At 40.5% G+C, this 15,478-nt stretch overlaps 1 protein-coding gene across 3 annotated transcripts; it reads left to right on the top strand.

The window, feature by feature from the left end:
- Positions 1-6,389: 6,389 nt before the first annotated feature.
- On the top strand, positions 6,390-14,310 carry pus1 (pseudouridine synthase 1). 3 transcript variants are annotated; one of them, XM_039772039.1, is made up of 6 exons: positions 6,390-6,637; positions 10,088-10,353; positions 11,124-11,261; positions 12,104-12,206; positions 13,057-13,754; positions 14,068-14,310. In XM_039772039.1, exons 2-6 carry the CDS (start codon positions 10,120-10,122, stop codon positions 14,095-14,097), a joined length of 1,203 nt encoding a protein of 400 aa, XP_039627973.1. In that variant the 5' UTR covers positions 6,390-6,637; positions 10,088-10,119; the 3' UTR covers positions 14,098-14,310. The 3 variants fall into 3 exon arrangements, with proteins under 3 accessions (XP_039627973.1, XP_039627974.1, XP_039627972.1); XM_039772040.1 differs by lacking the exon at positions 6,390-6,637 and adding an exon at positions 7,535-7,739; XM_039772038.1 differs by lacking the exon at positions 6,390-6,637 and adding an exon at positions 7,746-8,160.
- The last annotated feature ends 1,168 nt before the right edge of the window (positions 14,311-15,478 follow it).

Below are 15,478 nucleotides of genomic sequence, written 5' to 3'. Positions count from 1 at the left end.
AAGTTCGGTTTGGCTGACTCGAACAGCTTCTTTGTATGCGTGTGTTTGTTGGTTTGCATGCAAGCGCGCGTCTGGAGCGTGAGGGGCTCGACAAAAATACAGTGTTGGATATTCTACATTGTGTAACAATCCTGACAGGTATTTTTTTGTACTCTGGTGTCATTTGATTTTTTTTTTTTTTCTTTAAAATTGCTAATTGAGTCTGGGATTCAAAGCATTGCTGGTAAATTGTGTTGTATCGACAGAAAGGCCAATCGCAATGTCGAATGGCATGATTCCGTCACGGTCCATCCATCCGTGTGAAATGCCAAGGAGACTTGCGGTTGGACTTTCCCCTCCTCATCATCCCCGGTCCAGGCTCTCACGGCATCATTTCTCTACCGAACGTGCCGTGTAAGCACGGCTGGGATGAATGCGTCTGAGCTTCTCCTCTCCCTCACCAAAAAGGTATGACTGTGTTTTACAGTTTACCGCAAATATTGTATATTTTTTCACGTTACTTGAAAACTTGCTACTGTGCTTTATATATTAACGAAAGCTAATTTTTTTTTCCCTATCACTTTTTAGTCTGACGTCTTAGCTGTCCTTCCTGTTACCTTTTGTAAATAAGTGTGTAAAAATAAATATATTTATTGCTTCATAATTCTATTGAAAAGCAAAAACTTTATGGAAGCAGATTTTACATTTTCTTTCTGTGGCTGGTATACAGCCAGTGAGTGATAGATTCTAGAAGATGTGTGTGTGTGCGTGTGTGGGGGGCCGGGGGGGGGTATATACTATATCAAATCTATAATCACCAATGTGCAGGTGTGTTTTGAGTGTGTGCATGTGTGACGGATGTAGAAGATGTGAGCTTTTTTTTTTCTACTGTCATCATTGTACCCTTTATTTCCTTTATTTTTATTTGTGCAGCATAAATAAAGATTTTAAAACACTCAAATGGTTCCCCAAGCGAGTTTCTGAGTGTGATGGTTTCTGCCGCCCATGTCCGGAAACGCGTTCTCCCAACCGCCTGGCGGAAATGTTCATGTTTAAATATGGCCAGCCGGCCTCAAAGTTGTATATCCGAGACCCCCAACATGTGTTTTGCATATTGAGTGTATCTGCATGTCATTTAGGTGGGTTTCATTTACACTCGGCCTGTAATAGGTGTCCCCAGTGTCTAGACAGAGGTCTGATGGCAGAATTCAAATCCGTTTCCTCCCACTTTCGTGGTGGTCCTCCTTAGATGCTAAACTCGTATTTTTCTACACATGGTTGTGGGAGTGCGGTAGCCGTCTGACCTTGACTAACTCGTGTGTGTTCAGGTGTGTTTGTGAAAGCGGTCAGATGCTACCAAACGGAAAATGCGTTGAAAGTCTGGGGACAGGTTTTACGTTGCATTTCTCATATTTCAGCAGCTAATTTTCCCTTTTGTTAAAACTACAAGATGCCGGTGAGTAAACAGGCAAGACGGTAGTGTACAGGGTTCTCAGGATATGACCACCAGGTGACGCTCGAGAGGGAGAAGCTGACTGTGTAAGAGGGGAGTGAAGCTGGCATCCAGAGGCCTTCTGCTTAGCGAGCTGAGGATTCACACTGTCTCTGATGCCACATCACCTTTACTACATGACTCAACCAGAACAACAACTACTACTAACATAGTAATCCTAACCTAACCTGACCTGGTGTGTCCTGCATACATTACATTACTAACCTGACAGCCTTTCTTCATGCTGTTGCTGCATGTCTTGCTCAACAGCAGTAGCCCCCTTAGCAGAGTTAAATGAAGCCTGTGCAGAATCACCTGCCTATAAAAAAAAAGTCAACCAGAAAACACTTGACATTTCTGTACTTTTTAGCCTTGTAAAACACTTCCCTTCTATTAATTATACCCATTTCTTTTGAAATATAAACAAAATGTTTTTCATTTCATAATATAAATAATTGTATACACAAGGGGTGTCTCTTAGAGTAGCCAGGGATTGAGCTCTTCCTGGTCAGGATTCCAGACCAATGAATGTTCAGTGCAAACGGTCAAGGTTTCTTTATTTAGTCATGTCTTTACAAGAAAACACGAAATGTGCCTATATCAGACAGAAAGAAATAAAACAGACAAGAGGTTAAGGTCAGGCAGTTTTATAGCGCATATCTACACAAAAATGCTCACACAGGATACATATCAAACCTTAAATCGTTTTCTCTTGATATTCCTCATCAAAAAGGCGTATGGCAATAGGAAGAAAGGAATTTCTTTGTTGTTGTGCATGAGAGAATTTTCTGGAAATGGTTCTCTTTCTCAACATTTTAACAAATAACATGTGGGTGAGACTTTGACTCAATACCGGACACTTGGGTTATAAATCTGAGGTTTGCTCACGGATGATCTGAATCGGTGGTGCATGTCGCTGGCCCATGGCCAGCTGCAGAGAGTGGGGGGCACCTCTCGTGTGTGTGGGCGGCTGAGTGACGGGGTGGGAGATAAATGCCAGAAGGAGAGAGCAGCAGGACTGTATATCCTTAGGTCGCTGGTTTGTGAATTTCCCTTTGGGAATAATAAAGTAAGTGTCTGTCTGTCTGTCTATCTATGTATCTATCTATCTGCCGAGTCCTCTGTAGTGAACAGAGAGGTGTGTTAAAAGGCCACCGACGGAGAAAACAGGGAGTGACGACTAAGGGCAGGCAAGAGGTTGGCAGGTTATTCTTGTGGAGGTGTCGCCGCGACCGAGACAACAAGATGATGGATACCTTAATAGAGCGACGTTGGATGGAAACGCCAGTGTGGCTTCTGTCCAGCTTACTTCATTTGCTTCTGTTCAGATTTTTTCCCCTTTGAACCCTGAGTGTGAGGATTTTTTTTGCGTTCATTGTCCGTGAAAATATGAGATCTTTTTGTTTTCCAGCCTTCACTACAAGCAACATGGGGTGAGTAACAGGTAAGTTTTTCTTTCCTATTTTTTCATTCTTTTTCTGTTTTATTTTGAATGAATCTAATTTTTTAGCTCTCTAATTGTTATATCACCCCACACTATTATGGATGAATAAAGTACTAGGGTCCTGTACCATGTTAGCCATTATAGATGTAGTGAGAAGTCAAGCAAAATGACTCCTTTTATTGGCTAACTAGAAAGATTACAATATGCAGGCTGTTGAGGCAACTCAGGCCCTTTCTTCAGGTGAGATGTGATACAGAAACTGGAGTTCCCTATGTTTAAATACACACTAGGACCAGTACAGCATTGGAAAACCTGGAAGTGAGTCATCTTAGAAGGGGCCCGAGTTACCTCGACAGTCCTACATATTGTAATCTTTTTAGTTAGCCAATAAAAGGGGTCATTTTAGCTTGACTTCTCCTCACATGTGGGAATACAGAAATACTGCCTAGTTAAGAGTCCACTATTTAACACTTTCAAACCAGAAGTAATGGTGGGATGCCAAGAAAGAAAGGCTGAGCAGAATGTACAGTAATAGAGCAGGCGGCCCAACACCAATTGGGCAGTTTTTAGTGCAGCCGTCGTAAACAGACATCATTTAGCCCAGCAGCCTGCTCGCATAAGAACCTGAAATGCTCACCTCTGATCTGTCGTGGCACAATGCAGTTTAAAAAATAAAAAAGGGTGTGCAAACTCCATGCACAATCTGAACCTGGTGTGCATCCCCAGTGCCGCTGTGTGTAGCTCTGGCGCGGTTTTGGTTTGATCCTTAGATTGATTTCCTTCTCACGTTGTGTGTCACCTGATGTGTACACTACAACTTACACAGGCTCGCTCACTTACAGCCAGGGGGCATGATCTGAGCCTCCAGGTCACGAAACACACGTCAGACCCTTGTATTGCCAGCCTGCAGCCACTCTGAGAAGATTTATGAATGCATTCCATGAGTCCAAGTCCAGATGTTTGTAACACTTGAAATTCTTTTAATGAATGAGTGAAAAGGGGCTTAAGAGTATGAAATGACGAAGATGGTCCTGGGATGCTTCCTGTCTGGATGCAAGCTTCTATTTTGGAGCATGCGCCGTCCGAATGGGCACCAATGTCCAGTGCCTTTACTCTTTGAATAGCTCCCAGGGCGAAAGTGGCAGGACCTTGGAGGCTGTACCACTATGGCCTGCCCTGGGACTCGTCCTCATCTCGGGGGGGGGGGAGAGCGAAGAGGTGGTTTAGTGATTGTGTTCACCCTAGTACAGCACTCACTTGTCTTAACCCAAATGATCCATCCAGACGCTCCCCAAGGACATTTTGTTTTACTTGGAAAATGGACACAAAGACAAAAGTGCAAACAGTCACCTCATCTCCATGCCAAACAACCTCATAGCTTTTGGGCAAAGTTGTTGGGTTTTTTTTATTTCTTTTTTCACTGTAGCTCATTTTCCACACATACATTGACATTAAAGTAGAATGAAGTCCACGCCTGGAAGTGACACACACATGAGAACTTTCCGTCACTTGCAATTGGTGTGCGTTGTTTTGGTTCATAGTGACCTTTTCAGCTTAAAATGCCAACCTCTGCCAAAGCCTTCTTAATACCCAATCGCAGGTAGCCTGGTTTTGTAGCCCTATTGCATCTTCATCGTTTGCTGGTGATGGACACAGGTTCAGGGAGGCACAGTGGTGGTAGTACTGCTGCCTCACAATATGGAGACCAGAGTGCTCTCTGTGTGGAGTTAGCATGTACTGCCTGTGGGTTTCCTCCCAAAGTCCAAAGAAATGAGGTTAGGTGAACTGGCAATGCTAAATTGACCCCAGGTTTTGTTTGTGAGTGTGATGGACTGGCACTCTGTCCAGGTTTTTTTAAATAAACTTTGCATCCGATGCTTACTGCGGTAGGCTGCAGCATCTATTCTGGATAAGTGGGTTTGAAAAATGGGAGTGTGGATTCAGGTTCAAATAAAGAACCCAGCAAAGATCAGCATGCAGGCAGCGAGTGTGGTTCAGTTTTGTTTTAACACCTCGTCTCTGGCAGTGCCAACTTTACAGCCTGGAGACCAAAGAGGCATCAGCAGAAAATGTATTCCTGCATCCTGCAGTGCCCTCTGCTGGCCATTGGGTTAATTTGGTTAAATTCAAAGGTGTACATCTGCTCAGAAAAAGAAAAAAAAGTGGGGGTGTGCAGGGGCTGCAAGGTCACTTGGTAGGCTTACTAGGCCACTCTTGGCAAATCGTTTACCCTTTTTGTAACAAGGACTAGAAAAAATAAGAGAAAGTTGGAGTGACATCCTTCCATTTTCTAAATCTGCCTTTGTCATGATGGTTTTGTGAACTGTCCGAGTCCACCTCTATAGCATCATGAGCAAGGTAAGAACAGGACGTCCATCCTTGACGCGGCACACTCGACCATATTAGATAACATGGAATGTACATTGGATGCCCCCCAAGAAAGACTGGGAGAACGTGCCACCTGTAGCTTATCACAAAGCAGGCAATGCTGTGACTGAATGGGGTGACATGTTCACGCAGTGTTCAGCCGCGGTAGTTAGTCTGACCTCTTAATAGCAATGTGACACGCATGTCTGATGGAGGGACCTACAGTGTAATTTTCTTTACATGTGGGCTCGGGGGACACTTGTGCTTGAAACACCTGACACCGTCCACAAGGCTGGCATCCATCTTTATGCAGTGCCTTTTGCAATTATGTGTCTGTCACTAACTGTTCCAAGCGTTATTATAAAACAAAGACACTGTAGTCCAGTGAGGTGGGCACTGAACTTGATATTCCCAATAAGGCATTTCTGGATAAAATACCAGCAAAATAAAAAGTTTAAAGAACCTCTAAACTGGGTGCAGACGTTCAGGTCCTTCAAGTGAAGGCACTGGGAGGCACCATGGTTGGCATCAGGCAAGAAAAATCCATCCCAAGTGATGTGCTGCCCATTGTGTGTGTGCGTGCCCCTGCTCATCCTCTGGGCGACCTGCTGCCTCTCTTGGTCCTTTCCAGTTACAATATTGCAATGTGAGAGGACCCCGACCAGCTGAGAAGGAGGCAGCAGCGGGGTCTACCTTCATTGGCCTTGCACTGTGTCCACCACAACTGATGCCAATGGATATGTTTTTTATTTGTTCTTTTTCTTGGCAGAGGAACCCCACCACCCTGATCCATCGCCTACTTTTTATAAATGTCCTAAGAGGTGGTCCCCTGCTCACATGGTGTAGTATGGTCCTAAAGGAGGTCTTGCTGCTCTCATGTTGCACGCCGGGGGGATTAGCACAGGCTGACGGCTCATTTGAAAGTCAGCATTTTTTTTAAAAAAAGACTTCATTGTCCCCAAGATCTCATTTGTTCCGTTTTTGTTAACCCACACGATGAAATGTACTTTTACCTCCGTGGGGCAGAAGGTGCCAGCAGGTGGCGCAGTTAAACCGTCATTAACCACTGCTGCTGCCCCGCTCGTCTGACACAGGGTTTTTTTCCTTGGCAGCACATGGCTGATATGCTCTTTAGTCTCCGAGCCAGGCAGGACTTTCTCCAAGGGATAACTGGTTTATGTGCGGCTTTTAAAGGCTTCACTGCAAGCGACAAAAGTGCGGAGGACCCAACGATGGAAGAAAAGACCGGCTAAGTGTTGAGGTGGAAAGGCACAATACAAAAGAAGGGCTTCAGTGTGTGTGACGTCTGTAGAAAGACTGGCTGCTGTATGATGGGCTTTGTGACAATGCGCAAGGTGAAAGGCTCTATATAAGGAATGGGTGCAGGGTTAAAGCTTTAATAGATGGGAATTCACTATGCTGTAGATAGGAAAGGCACTAAACGAACAAAGTTTAATAGATATGAAAGACACTATAGAAAGAGTGGTTAGAATGTTCAGTGTTTTCTAGATATGAATTCACTACGTAATAGATAAGAAAGGCACTATATGAAATGGTAGCTTTACAAGGTACTGCAGTATGAATAGTTGTACTGTTAAGTCTTTGCTAGATATACATGTACTATATAACAGAAGTGTAAGGCTGTGTAAGTCACTATATAAAGAATGGCTGCAGTGTGAAATATATAATAGTTACGAAAGGCACTACATTAAGAATGGTTGCAATGTTAAATGTTAACTAGATATGAATTCACTATATAATAAATACTAAAGGCATTATACAGGGTGGTCCAGATCTAATTATGCAGATCCAGATCGTCTGGATGACTTTAATATATGCGGGGACGATTCTTCATGTCGTCAGTTCGCACACTTCTCGATGGTCCATTATTTTTCGGGTGATTTTCAGTGTAATAAACTTAATAAGTTATAGCGTAATGAAAATGGCATCATTTGATCTGGAACACCTTATATAATAGATGTCCTTAGGCTAGCTGCTAGTTGATCAATAACATGAAAGACAATATAATATAGATAAGTAAATATAAAAGGCACTATAAAGTACTTTATTCATTTTAGGATCATCGTAACGGTAACATCCCGGAATGGATGAAGTGTTTAGAATCTATGGATTTTTTTAATGTATAGGCCTATAGTGGACGCTCAATAAAACAGATCAATTTATTTTCTGAACCAATTACCTTTACCAGACGTGCTTCGTGGTGGATGTTTATTTCATTAGCCTATTAAAATATTCCAGTCGTGACATTTTTTATTACTGATACATCAACTACATGGCGCTCCACTTTAACTGGATACGCCGATCTTCAAAAAGCCTCGCGATGTTTTGTAAGGGGCGGGGAAGGTGAGAGGTCATGTGAGAAGACGCACGTGGCTTGTGCTGCAACGCCGGAAGGTGTTCGTGCTGCTGAATGCCACTTCAGTGCTTCGTTTGGGGGTAAAGCTGAGAGTTTGAGTTGTGACGACTTAAACCAGCACTTTGTTGTGTTTATTTTTGCTTTTCGTAGTCGTTTTTGTTGTATTTTTTTCGTGAATTGTACCCTGTGAACATAAGAAGACCAGGGCGTCGTAGCGACGGGATTGATTATGTTGAGGTTGCATTGCTACTTTAAGGAAAGGTGGAAAGATTGCACCCTCATTATAGTTGACGTAAAAGCAGGCAAATGAAATGAGCTAATGTTTTACAGAAATGGGTTTTAGTATTTTTTATAGTTTGTTTGGGTTTATTATAAAGTACGACGTCCGTCATTGACGGCGATTAACCGAATGAGCCCATCGCTGGCATTCATAGAGAGACATGCTAAAAGTGTGTGCACACATGTGTAATGTGGCCATACGACAGGTGGTCCGCCACTCAGGTAAGTGGGCTGCTTTGGCTTTACTTAGTGCGCCCTGTGCTCGCCTGCGTAGAGGGCAGGATGTTATGACCAGATAGGTTTCCAGACCAGTTCGTGCGTGGACGGTGCCTTACTGGGTTGAGCTGGGGCAAAGTCACTGACACGGGTTTAATTTATACTCGCCCAACAATATAACACGCTGGCTTTCATCAGTCTTGGCCATTGTAAAAGGCGCCTTATAAATTAGCGTATTACCGTTAGGGGTAGATGCTTGTTGGAGAGTATTATTTTGATTAGAATTTTGTGTGAAGTCCAACGTATGTCCGTTTAGGTATTTGAAGTCCATGATTAGTGAGCGCTTTGGCAGAAACACAGTCCATAAAATCCTGCAGATATAGGTCTGGAGCTTCAGTTAATGTTCACATCAAAAACCAAACTGGATAACAGTGTGATCTGAATGTTATCACCTGCAATATGATTGTTGGTGCACAGTGTTTTGGAGTATATCTGTAATTGCTGATCTCCTGGGGACTTCACGCACAACTGCCTTCAGAGTTCACCCAGAATGGTGCAAAAAAAAAAAAATCCAGTGAATGTTAGTTCTGTGGATGAAAAAGGCCTTGTTAATGAGAGAAGTTAGAAGAGAATGGCCAGACTGCTTTGAGGTGACAGGCTACTGTAACACAGATGACCTCTCTGTACAACTTTGGTGAGCAGAAAAGCATCTGGGGAATGCACAACACATTGAGCCTCAAGGCCTCTGCAAAAACAGAGCACCACATCAGGTTCTATTCCTGTCGTGCAATAACAGAAAGCTGAAGCTCCAGTGGGCACAGGCTCATCAGAACTGGACAGTTGAAGTTTGGAGAAATAAAATGAATCTCTGTTTCTGATGAGGTACACAGACGGTAGGGTCAGAGCTTTGTGCCAGCAGTTTAAATCCATGCACCATCCATGCCAAACCGGGCTGGCTGTGGTGTAATGGAATGTGGAGGGTTATCTTGTCACACCAAGGGGCCCATTAGTATTTGTTAGTCAATCGTCACTTGAATTCCATGGCCTGTTTGAGTATTGTTGCTGACCATGTGCATCCCTTCATGGTCACCATTTACCTATCTTCTAATGGCTGCTTCCGGCAGGATAATGCATGTTGTCACAATGCAGAATCCATCTCAAGCTACTTCAGAGACCAATGAGTTTAGTGCTCTTCAGTGGCCTTCTCAGTCACCAGACATGAATCCAATGGAACACTTTTGGGAGGTGGTGGATTGATGGCATGACCGTGCAGCTGACTAATATGCAGAAATGGCTTGATCGAGTCAACGTAGATAAGAGTCTCAAAAGAATGTTTTCAGCAATTTTGTGTTGCCCATGTCATGAGGAACTTACCAGAATTAGTATAGTGGCCTGAAGAATGTGCTCATTGAGTGTAGTGTAGAGTGAGTCCCCAGGATTAAATTAAATTATGTTAATGAATAGAAATGTAAATTCTGGCTTTTGGGAAGCATCATTAATTAGCGATCACACTTGATGCTCTTAGAAACTAAGGGCAGTTTTGCTGTATTGTGTATGGTAATGTCAAGGTGTTTACAATGGAGTGAATATCATAGTTGAATTAAAAAGTCTTTTTTTCTGGTAGTTGTTGTCAATAGTTTATGCCATATCGTGATTTTATTTTTAGATTATCTTATAGTCAAGTGTCCTTTTTAAAAAAAATATATATATATATATATATTTTGTTAATTTGTTGATCCTCAGTTCAAATGAATATTTCTGAAATATACTTTGACTTGTTAGTTTCAGGTAAGTGTAAAATATAGTTATTGCACAACCCCACACAGCATAGCAATTGTTATGAATACATATGCAGTGTTATTTTTAATAACTGGTAACAGAATATGTTTAGAATAAAAAAATGAATGTTTAAATATCTTATTGTGTTTTACAGGTTGGGCTAATAAAGGAAAGGTTTTGTGGTCCATGAGAATGACATCCAAAATGAGTGAAGAACAGCATTTATGTGATTTTCAAACCAACAGAAACGAGCCAGTAAAGCGAACTAAAGAATGTGTGCCAGAATTGGATGGAGATGGGAACAAGAGCAAAAAATTGAAAAGGGATGAAGAGGAAGTCGGTGACGAGCAGAAAAAGTTCCCAAAAAGAAAGGTGGTTCTTCTTTTGGCTTATTCAGGCAAAGGATATCATGGTATGCAGGTGAGCATTGACACTTGGAGAAATTCTAACCAGAACCCGTAAGGCTTTAGTTTTCTTAACCTGATTGGTTCAGCATAGTGTTATTTTCAACTGAATAGGACAGATAAAGAGCTACATCTTTACAAGGCCACTTACAGTCTAAGGACAGAATACGGATATGTCAAGTTAAAGCTTCCCTTATTCGCTGTCTTTCTACTAAATTAGTCCATAGGTAGTGCAGCAGTATTTGCATTTTGCACTTTTTTTTTTTTTTTTTACATCTTATTGTTCTGTTATTAAAACTGAGGACACTTTTTGCTATAAAATGTATTCTAGATTTAAGCATGATGTGTGAGTGGAAGACATTTGTGCCCATTTTTTCTGTTCTGTGTTTTGCTGCCTCTCATGCTTTAAGTTTCTGAACTCTTTAGGATCTCTCTTTGGAGACCTTGCACTAGTCCCCGTCCCATGTATGTGCCATGTCAGACTCCTCGGGCCCAATTTAGAGTCTCCAAACCATCTATCGCATTCCAACTTTAGGATAAGGCAGGAAAACCTGTTCATATTCAGGATCTGGACCCAAGACACACATCCACATTCACACTTTGAACCAGTATTTATTTTTAAATTATGGTCTTGTGTTGCCCAATTAGTATAAGATAATAATGAAAAAAAAGAATAATAAAAATACATAATATAATTTAAGTGTCTTGGTTGTCGATATTTGGTTATGTGGTAAAGCCAGGCATCTGTTTCTCATGTAACTGTGTTTTGTTTTTTTTTTTTTAAAGAGAAATGTTGGCTCCTCACAATTCAAAACTATTGAGGATGACTTGATCGAAGCGCTGGTAAAATCTGGGTGCATTCCAGATAATCATGGTACTGATATGAAGAAAATGTCATTCCAAAGGTGTGCAAGAACTGATAAGGTAATTCTCCGTGAAATATTTTATCCTCTGCCTCTGTTAAGGAATCTGTCGTGTTTGCTGCCAGTTGCAAAGCAGAAGCTACCTCATCTCAAAGAGCCGTATGGGCGAGCAACTCTCCTGTGCTTCTAAGGTGCAATGGTGCTTATCTGTGTTTGCAATATCAGGCTGGCTGTGTCTCCGGGTTCTTCCCCCATGTAGGCCTCAACTGTTGCAGTCTTGAATAATTCTGCTTAGACGTGGTACTTTGGTGACAAAGGTACTAACACAAGTCATTTAGTAAAAACTAGGTACAGCAAAGGAATTACAATCCCATATTGTATAACTTTTTTCTGATTTTTCATACATTTGCAGAAATATAATAAGCAAATATAGGTACTCCTAGGACAAACAAGAAAATTGACAGATAAATAGTAAATGCATATTGCGCAGAAATTGCAAATCAGTATAATCATTTAGCGTGGGACATCAGGAGGAAGTACTGAATTGACCATCAGAAAAAAATTTCAGGCTACAGAGATCATACATTGCTTACCTGATGGGTGTTTTCTCACCTTGGTTTCTATTTATTGAGTCATTTCTTTAAGGTCTGAATGTAGTTTTGTCATGTACTGTACATTCTCTCATTTATATAATAAGCTATTATGTGGCTTAAATCTGTTTTTCTCATGTGTCGTTTTATATGATTTATTTATATTACATAGTATAATGATTCCAGATAATCTACATTATTATGCAGGCCCTTGATTAAAACTGCAGTAAGGTTTATTCTCATGGCTGCTTAACTTTTATGTCAAGTCAAACAGACTTAATAAATTAACTGTTTATGTAAACCTTATCCACAGGGAGTTTCTGCGGCTGGTCAGATTGTCTCTCTAAAGCTGTGGCTCATTGACAACATTGTGGAAAAGATCAACGAACACCTTCCATCACAAATCCAAATATTAGGTAGGAGACGTTTGAGCATGTTCTCACCATGTCTGGGTGGGCTTTCTCCTGTAGTTTCCTCCCACATCTATCTTGACTAAATTAGCAGGTCTGGCCTCAGTATTTGTTTCTTGTACTTAGTAATATTTGGATATGCTCAGTCTTAGTTATGTAGTAGTAGTACAAGGTGGTCCAGATCTAATTATACAATTTTCATTACACTATAACTTTTTAAGTTATTTTTTTGTGAATTCTCTATATAATCATTTTTGTTGCCGATAGATGGCAACACCTGCCCCGCATTCCAAAATGGCGGGGAGACGGTTGTCAGTCGGACAGTAATTCTTTTGGCTTGTATTGTTTTCCTGCATTGCATTAAAGGTTGCATAATTAGATTTGGACCACCCTATAGTATAATTCGGGATACAGTGAAATGCAACTCTGTGTATGAAAAGGTAAATTCATAAAATAAATGAATGCCTAGAGTTTATGTGGGTATTTTATTCAGCTGTTTTTGCAATGAAATATGCTTGGTTTCATTTTCTTCAAATGTGCCAGGCCACAAAGTTTTTGTCTTTTCAGTGATTTAAAGAGAAGGCAAGCAAAATGACACCTTTTATTGGCTAACTAAAAAGGTTACAATATGCAAGCTTTCGAGGCCTCAAAGGCTTGCATATTGTAATCTTTTTAGTTAGCCAATAAAAGGTGTCATTTTGGTTGACTTCTCACTACATCCATATTGGCTAATACGGTACAACACTCTAGTACTTCAGTGATTTAAAGAATGAGTTTTCCACTATTTTAAATACTAGGTAAGTTATATCAGTCATAAGTAAGAATTAATAAGAATTGTTGTTTTTTCTTCCTTTAGGGCTCAAAAGGGTCACTGGTGGTTTTAACTCCAAGAATAAATGTGATGCAAGAACTTACATGTATATGCTGCCCACATTTGCTTTTGCCCATAAAGACCTGGAAATACAGGATGAAAAATACAGAATAAATAAAGAAACATTAGAGAAGGTTAACCGGCTCCTTGCTTGCTACAAGGGCACTCATAACTTTCACAACTTCACCTCTCAAAAGAGGCCCCGAGACCCAAGCGCAAAACGTTACATCATGAAAATGTACTGTGAGGAGCCTTTCATTCGTGAAGGCTTGGAGTTTGTCATCATCAAAGTGAAAGGACAAAGTTTCATGATGCATCAGATACGAAAGATGATTGGTTTGGTCATTGCTGTGGTCAAAGGCTATGCAGGGGAGTCTATTTTGGAGAAAAGCTGGGGTGAAGAGAAAGTGGATATTCCAAAAGCGCCTGGTCTTGGTTTAGTCTTAGATAAGGTTCACTTTGAAAAATATAACAAGAGATTTGGTAGTGATGGCCTTCATGAATCTTTGGATTGGGCAAATGAAGAGGAACGTGTGGAAGCTTTCAAAGAAGGGCATATCTATCCTACAATTATTAAGACTGAAATTGAGGAAAAGTCCATGATGAGCTGGCTCTCCACTCTGCCTATTCATGACTTTGAAGCTTCTGCATTGGATATTCAGTCCAAGAAAGAGGAGACCCAGGTATGGTGGCATATGACACACAAACCCATTATTTGAGATAAAAGGTTGTTTGAAAAGTTGTCTCACAAATGGTGTGTTAGAGTGGTGGTGTTAGAATACACTGAATGTGAGATGATGTTATGTGAGCAATTTGTATATCCACTACTCTGGATGTATTTGTTCTGTTACATTGATTGTCAGTGGTCTGCCTGAGCATGTTTCTGGGTAGAATCCATTTACATTTTTTGTTGGTCAAAGAAATAGTTAGGCTTAATGGTTTTGTATTCTTAACTGTAGTCCATCTTCACTACTTTTTCTTCCCTCATTCCTTTAGGACGAAGAGGTAAATGGCGACTCAGACTGAAAGTGTTGACATAGTAGCTGCATGGATGATTTATGACAACGCTCCAGAGAACCATTTAGTCGTGGCAGAAGTGGTGGAATGAATCACTACAACCTGAGCTTTTTTTAATTATGTTCATAAGGGGAAACCAGGATTTTTATTTTAGGATCAGTTTTATTCAAGACTTAATCCTGCAGTATTGGGGATGCAATAAACTGGTCATTTATTTTTCAATTAAGTGTGTGTGCATTTTTATTTATTTCTTTTTTGTTATTTTCATAGTCTTGAAGTTCAAAAGAATAACTGTCAAAGCAAGCAGCTGCTTTAGTCAATAAATTTACAGGTGCATGCATCTGTTTCTAGATTTACTGCTGTGCCTTAATCCTACATAGACATTTTTCTTAATAAATGTAATATTGGGAAGACAGCACATACCTATCAATTGGTGTTTTGCCAAATAAAAATATTTTTATATAGAGTTAGTAGTATTCATCTGTCTGAGAATTAAGAATGTTTAGCACTGTATTCAGTTTAACCTGTTTTTGTTAAATCGCTCCTCACTGCATACAGGTGCGCACCTACACATTTACAGCTATAATACGATACTGGTCAATTACTGAACCATATGATATTTACAGGTACAAATGAGCGTGTTACACACAAGATTAAGAGTTGATGCGCCTCAGTGTCTCAACATCATCTGCTTTTAAATGGTTAGTTAAGGCTAACTCTTGTGTTCAGTCGCCTGTTAGATGAACATCTTTGAGAGTTAGTGTCTTATTCTATATTACTCGTACTTCAAAAAACTGTAGAACTTGAGGGGTTATAATTGAGCAGAGTGTGCTATTCCTTTCCTTTTCACTGTATGAGCACCTGCTCATTATTAGTAGCCACTCGATAAACAACACTGACCAGTTGGTTTTTGCAGTTTCCTGCCATTCATGAGTTTAGTAATTTTCCAATACTTGCTTATTCTTCATTTGTTACATTTGATTTTCATTTGTTACATGTAATTTACTGGTTTCAATAAACCTGGGGCAGACAGACAGTGCATTTTTCATTACCTTTTACTGATACTATTTCAGTTTTCAGTGAAAACAGATCAAAAATGCACTCTGATGTACAGTTAACATACTGTATTGTTAACATTCTATTAGTATTATGTGAGCTAGAAATACTGAAAAGAGTTCCTTTTGGAATCTGTGTTTGTAGTAGAGAAGAAACGATGTTTCAATTAACTTGTATCTGCTAATATAAAAAGGTGAATGACACCAGTTGTATTTAGTGGCATAAATCCAGCGTAAGAGTTGTTTGTTTTGGTTTTTTTTTATGAGACAACTTTTCAGAGCTCCTGGTCTTAATCCAATCAAATCCTCTGTGACTTTGTGTGGAGATGTTACAA

This window comes from Polypterus senegalus, chromosome 12, assembly GCF_016835505.1.
Source record: "Polypterus senegalus isolate Bchr_013 chromosome 12, ASM1683550v1, whole genome shotgun sequence".
Lineage (NCBI taxonomy): Eukaryota > Metazoa > Chordata > Cladistia > Polypteriformes > Polypteridae > Polypterus > Polypterus senegalus.
The sequence above is the reverse complement of the archived record's forward strand: the minus strand, read 5'-3'. Positions and strand labels throughout refer to the sequence as shown.

Excerpts from the sequence above, each read along its gene's own strand:
- pus1 (XM_039772038.1), top strand. The coding sequence starts at position 8,100 with ATGCTAAAAGTGTGTGCACACATGTGTAATGTGGCCATACGACAGGTG. Across the intron at positions 8,161-10,087 it reads ACAGGTGGTCCGCCACTCAG|GTTGGGCTAATAAAGGAAAG; the intron begins GTAAGTGGGCTG and ends TGTGTTTTACAG. Across the intron at positions 11,262-12,103 it reads GGTGTGCAAGAACTGATAAG|GGAGTTTCTGCGGCTGGTCA; the intron begins GTAATTCTCCGT and ends CCTTATCCACAG.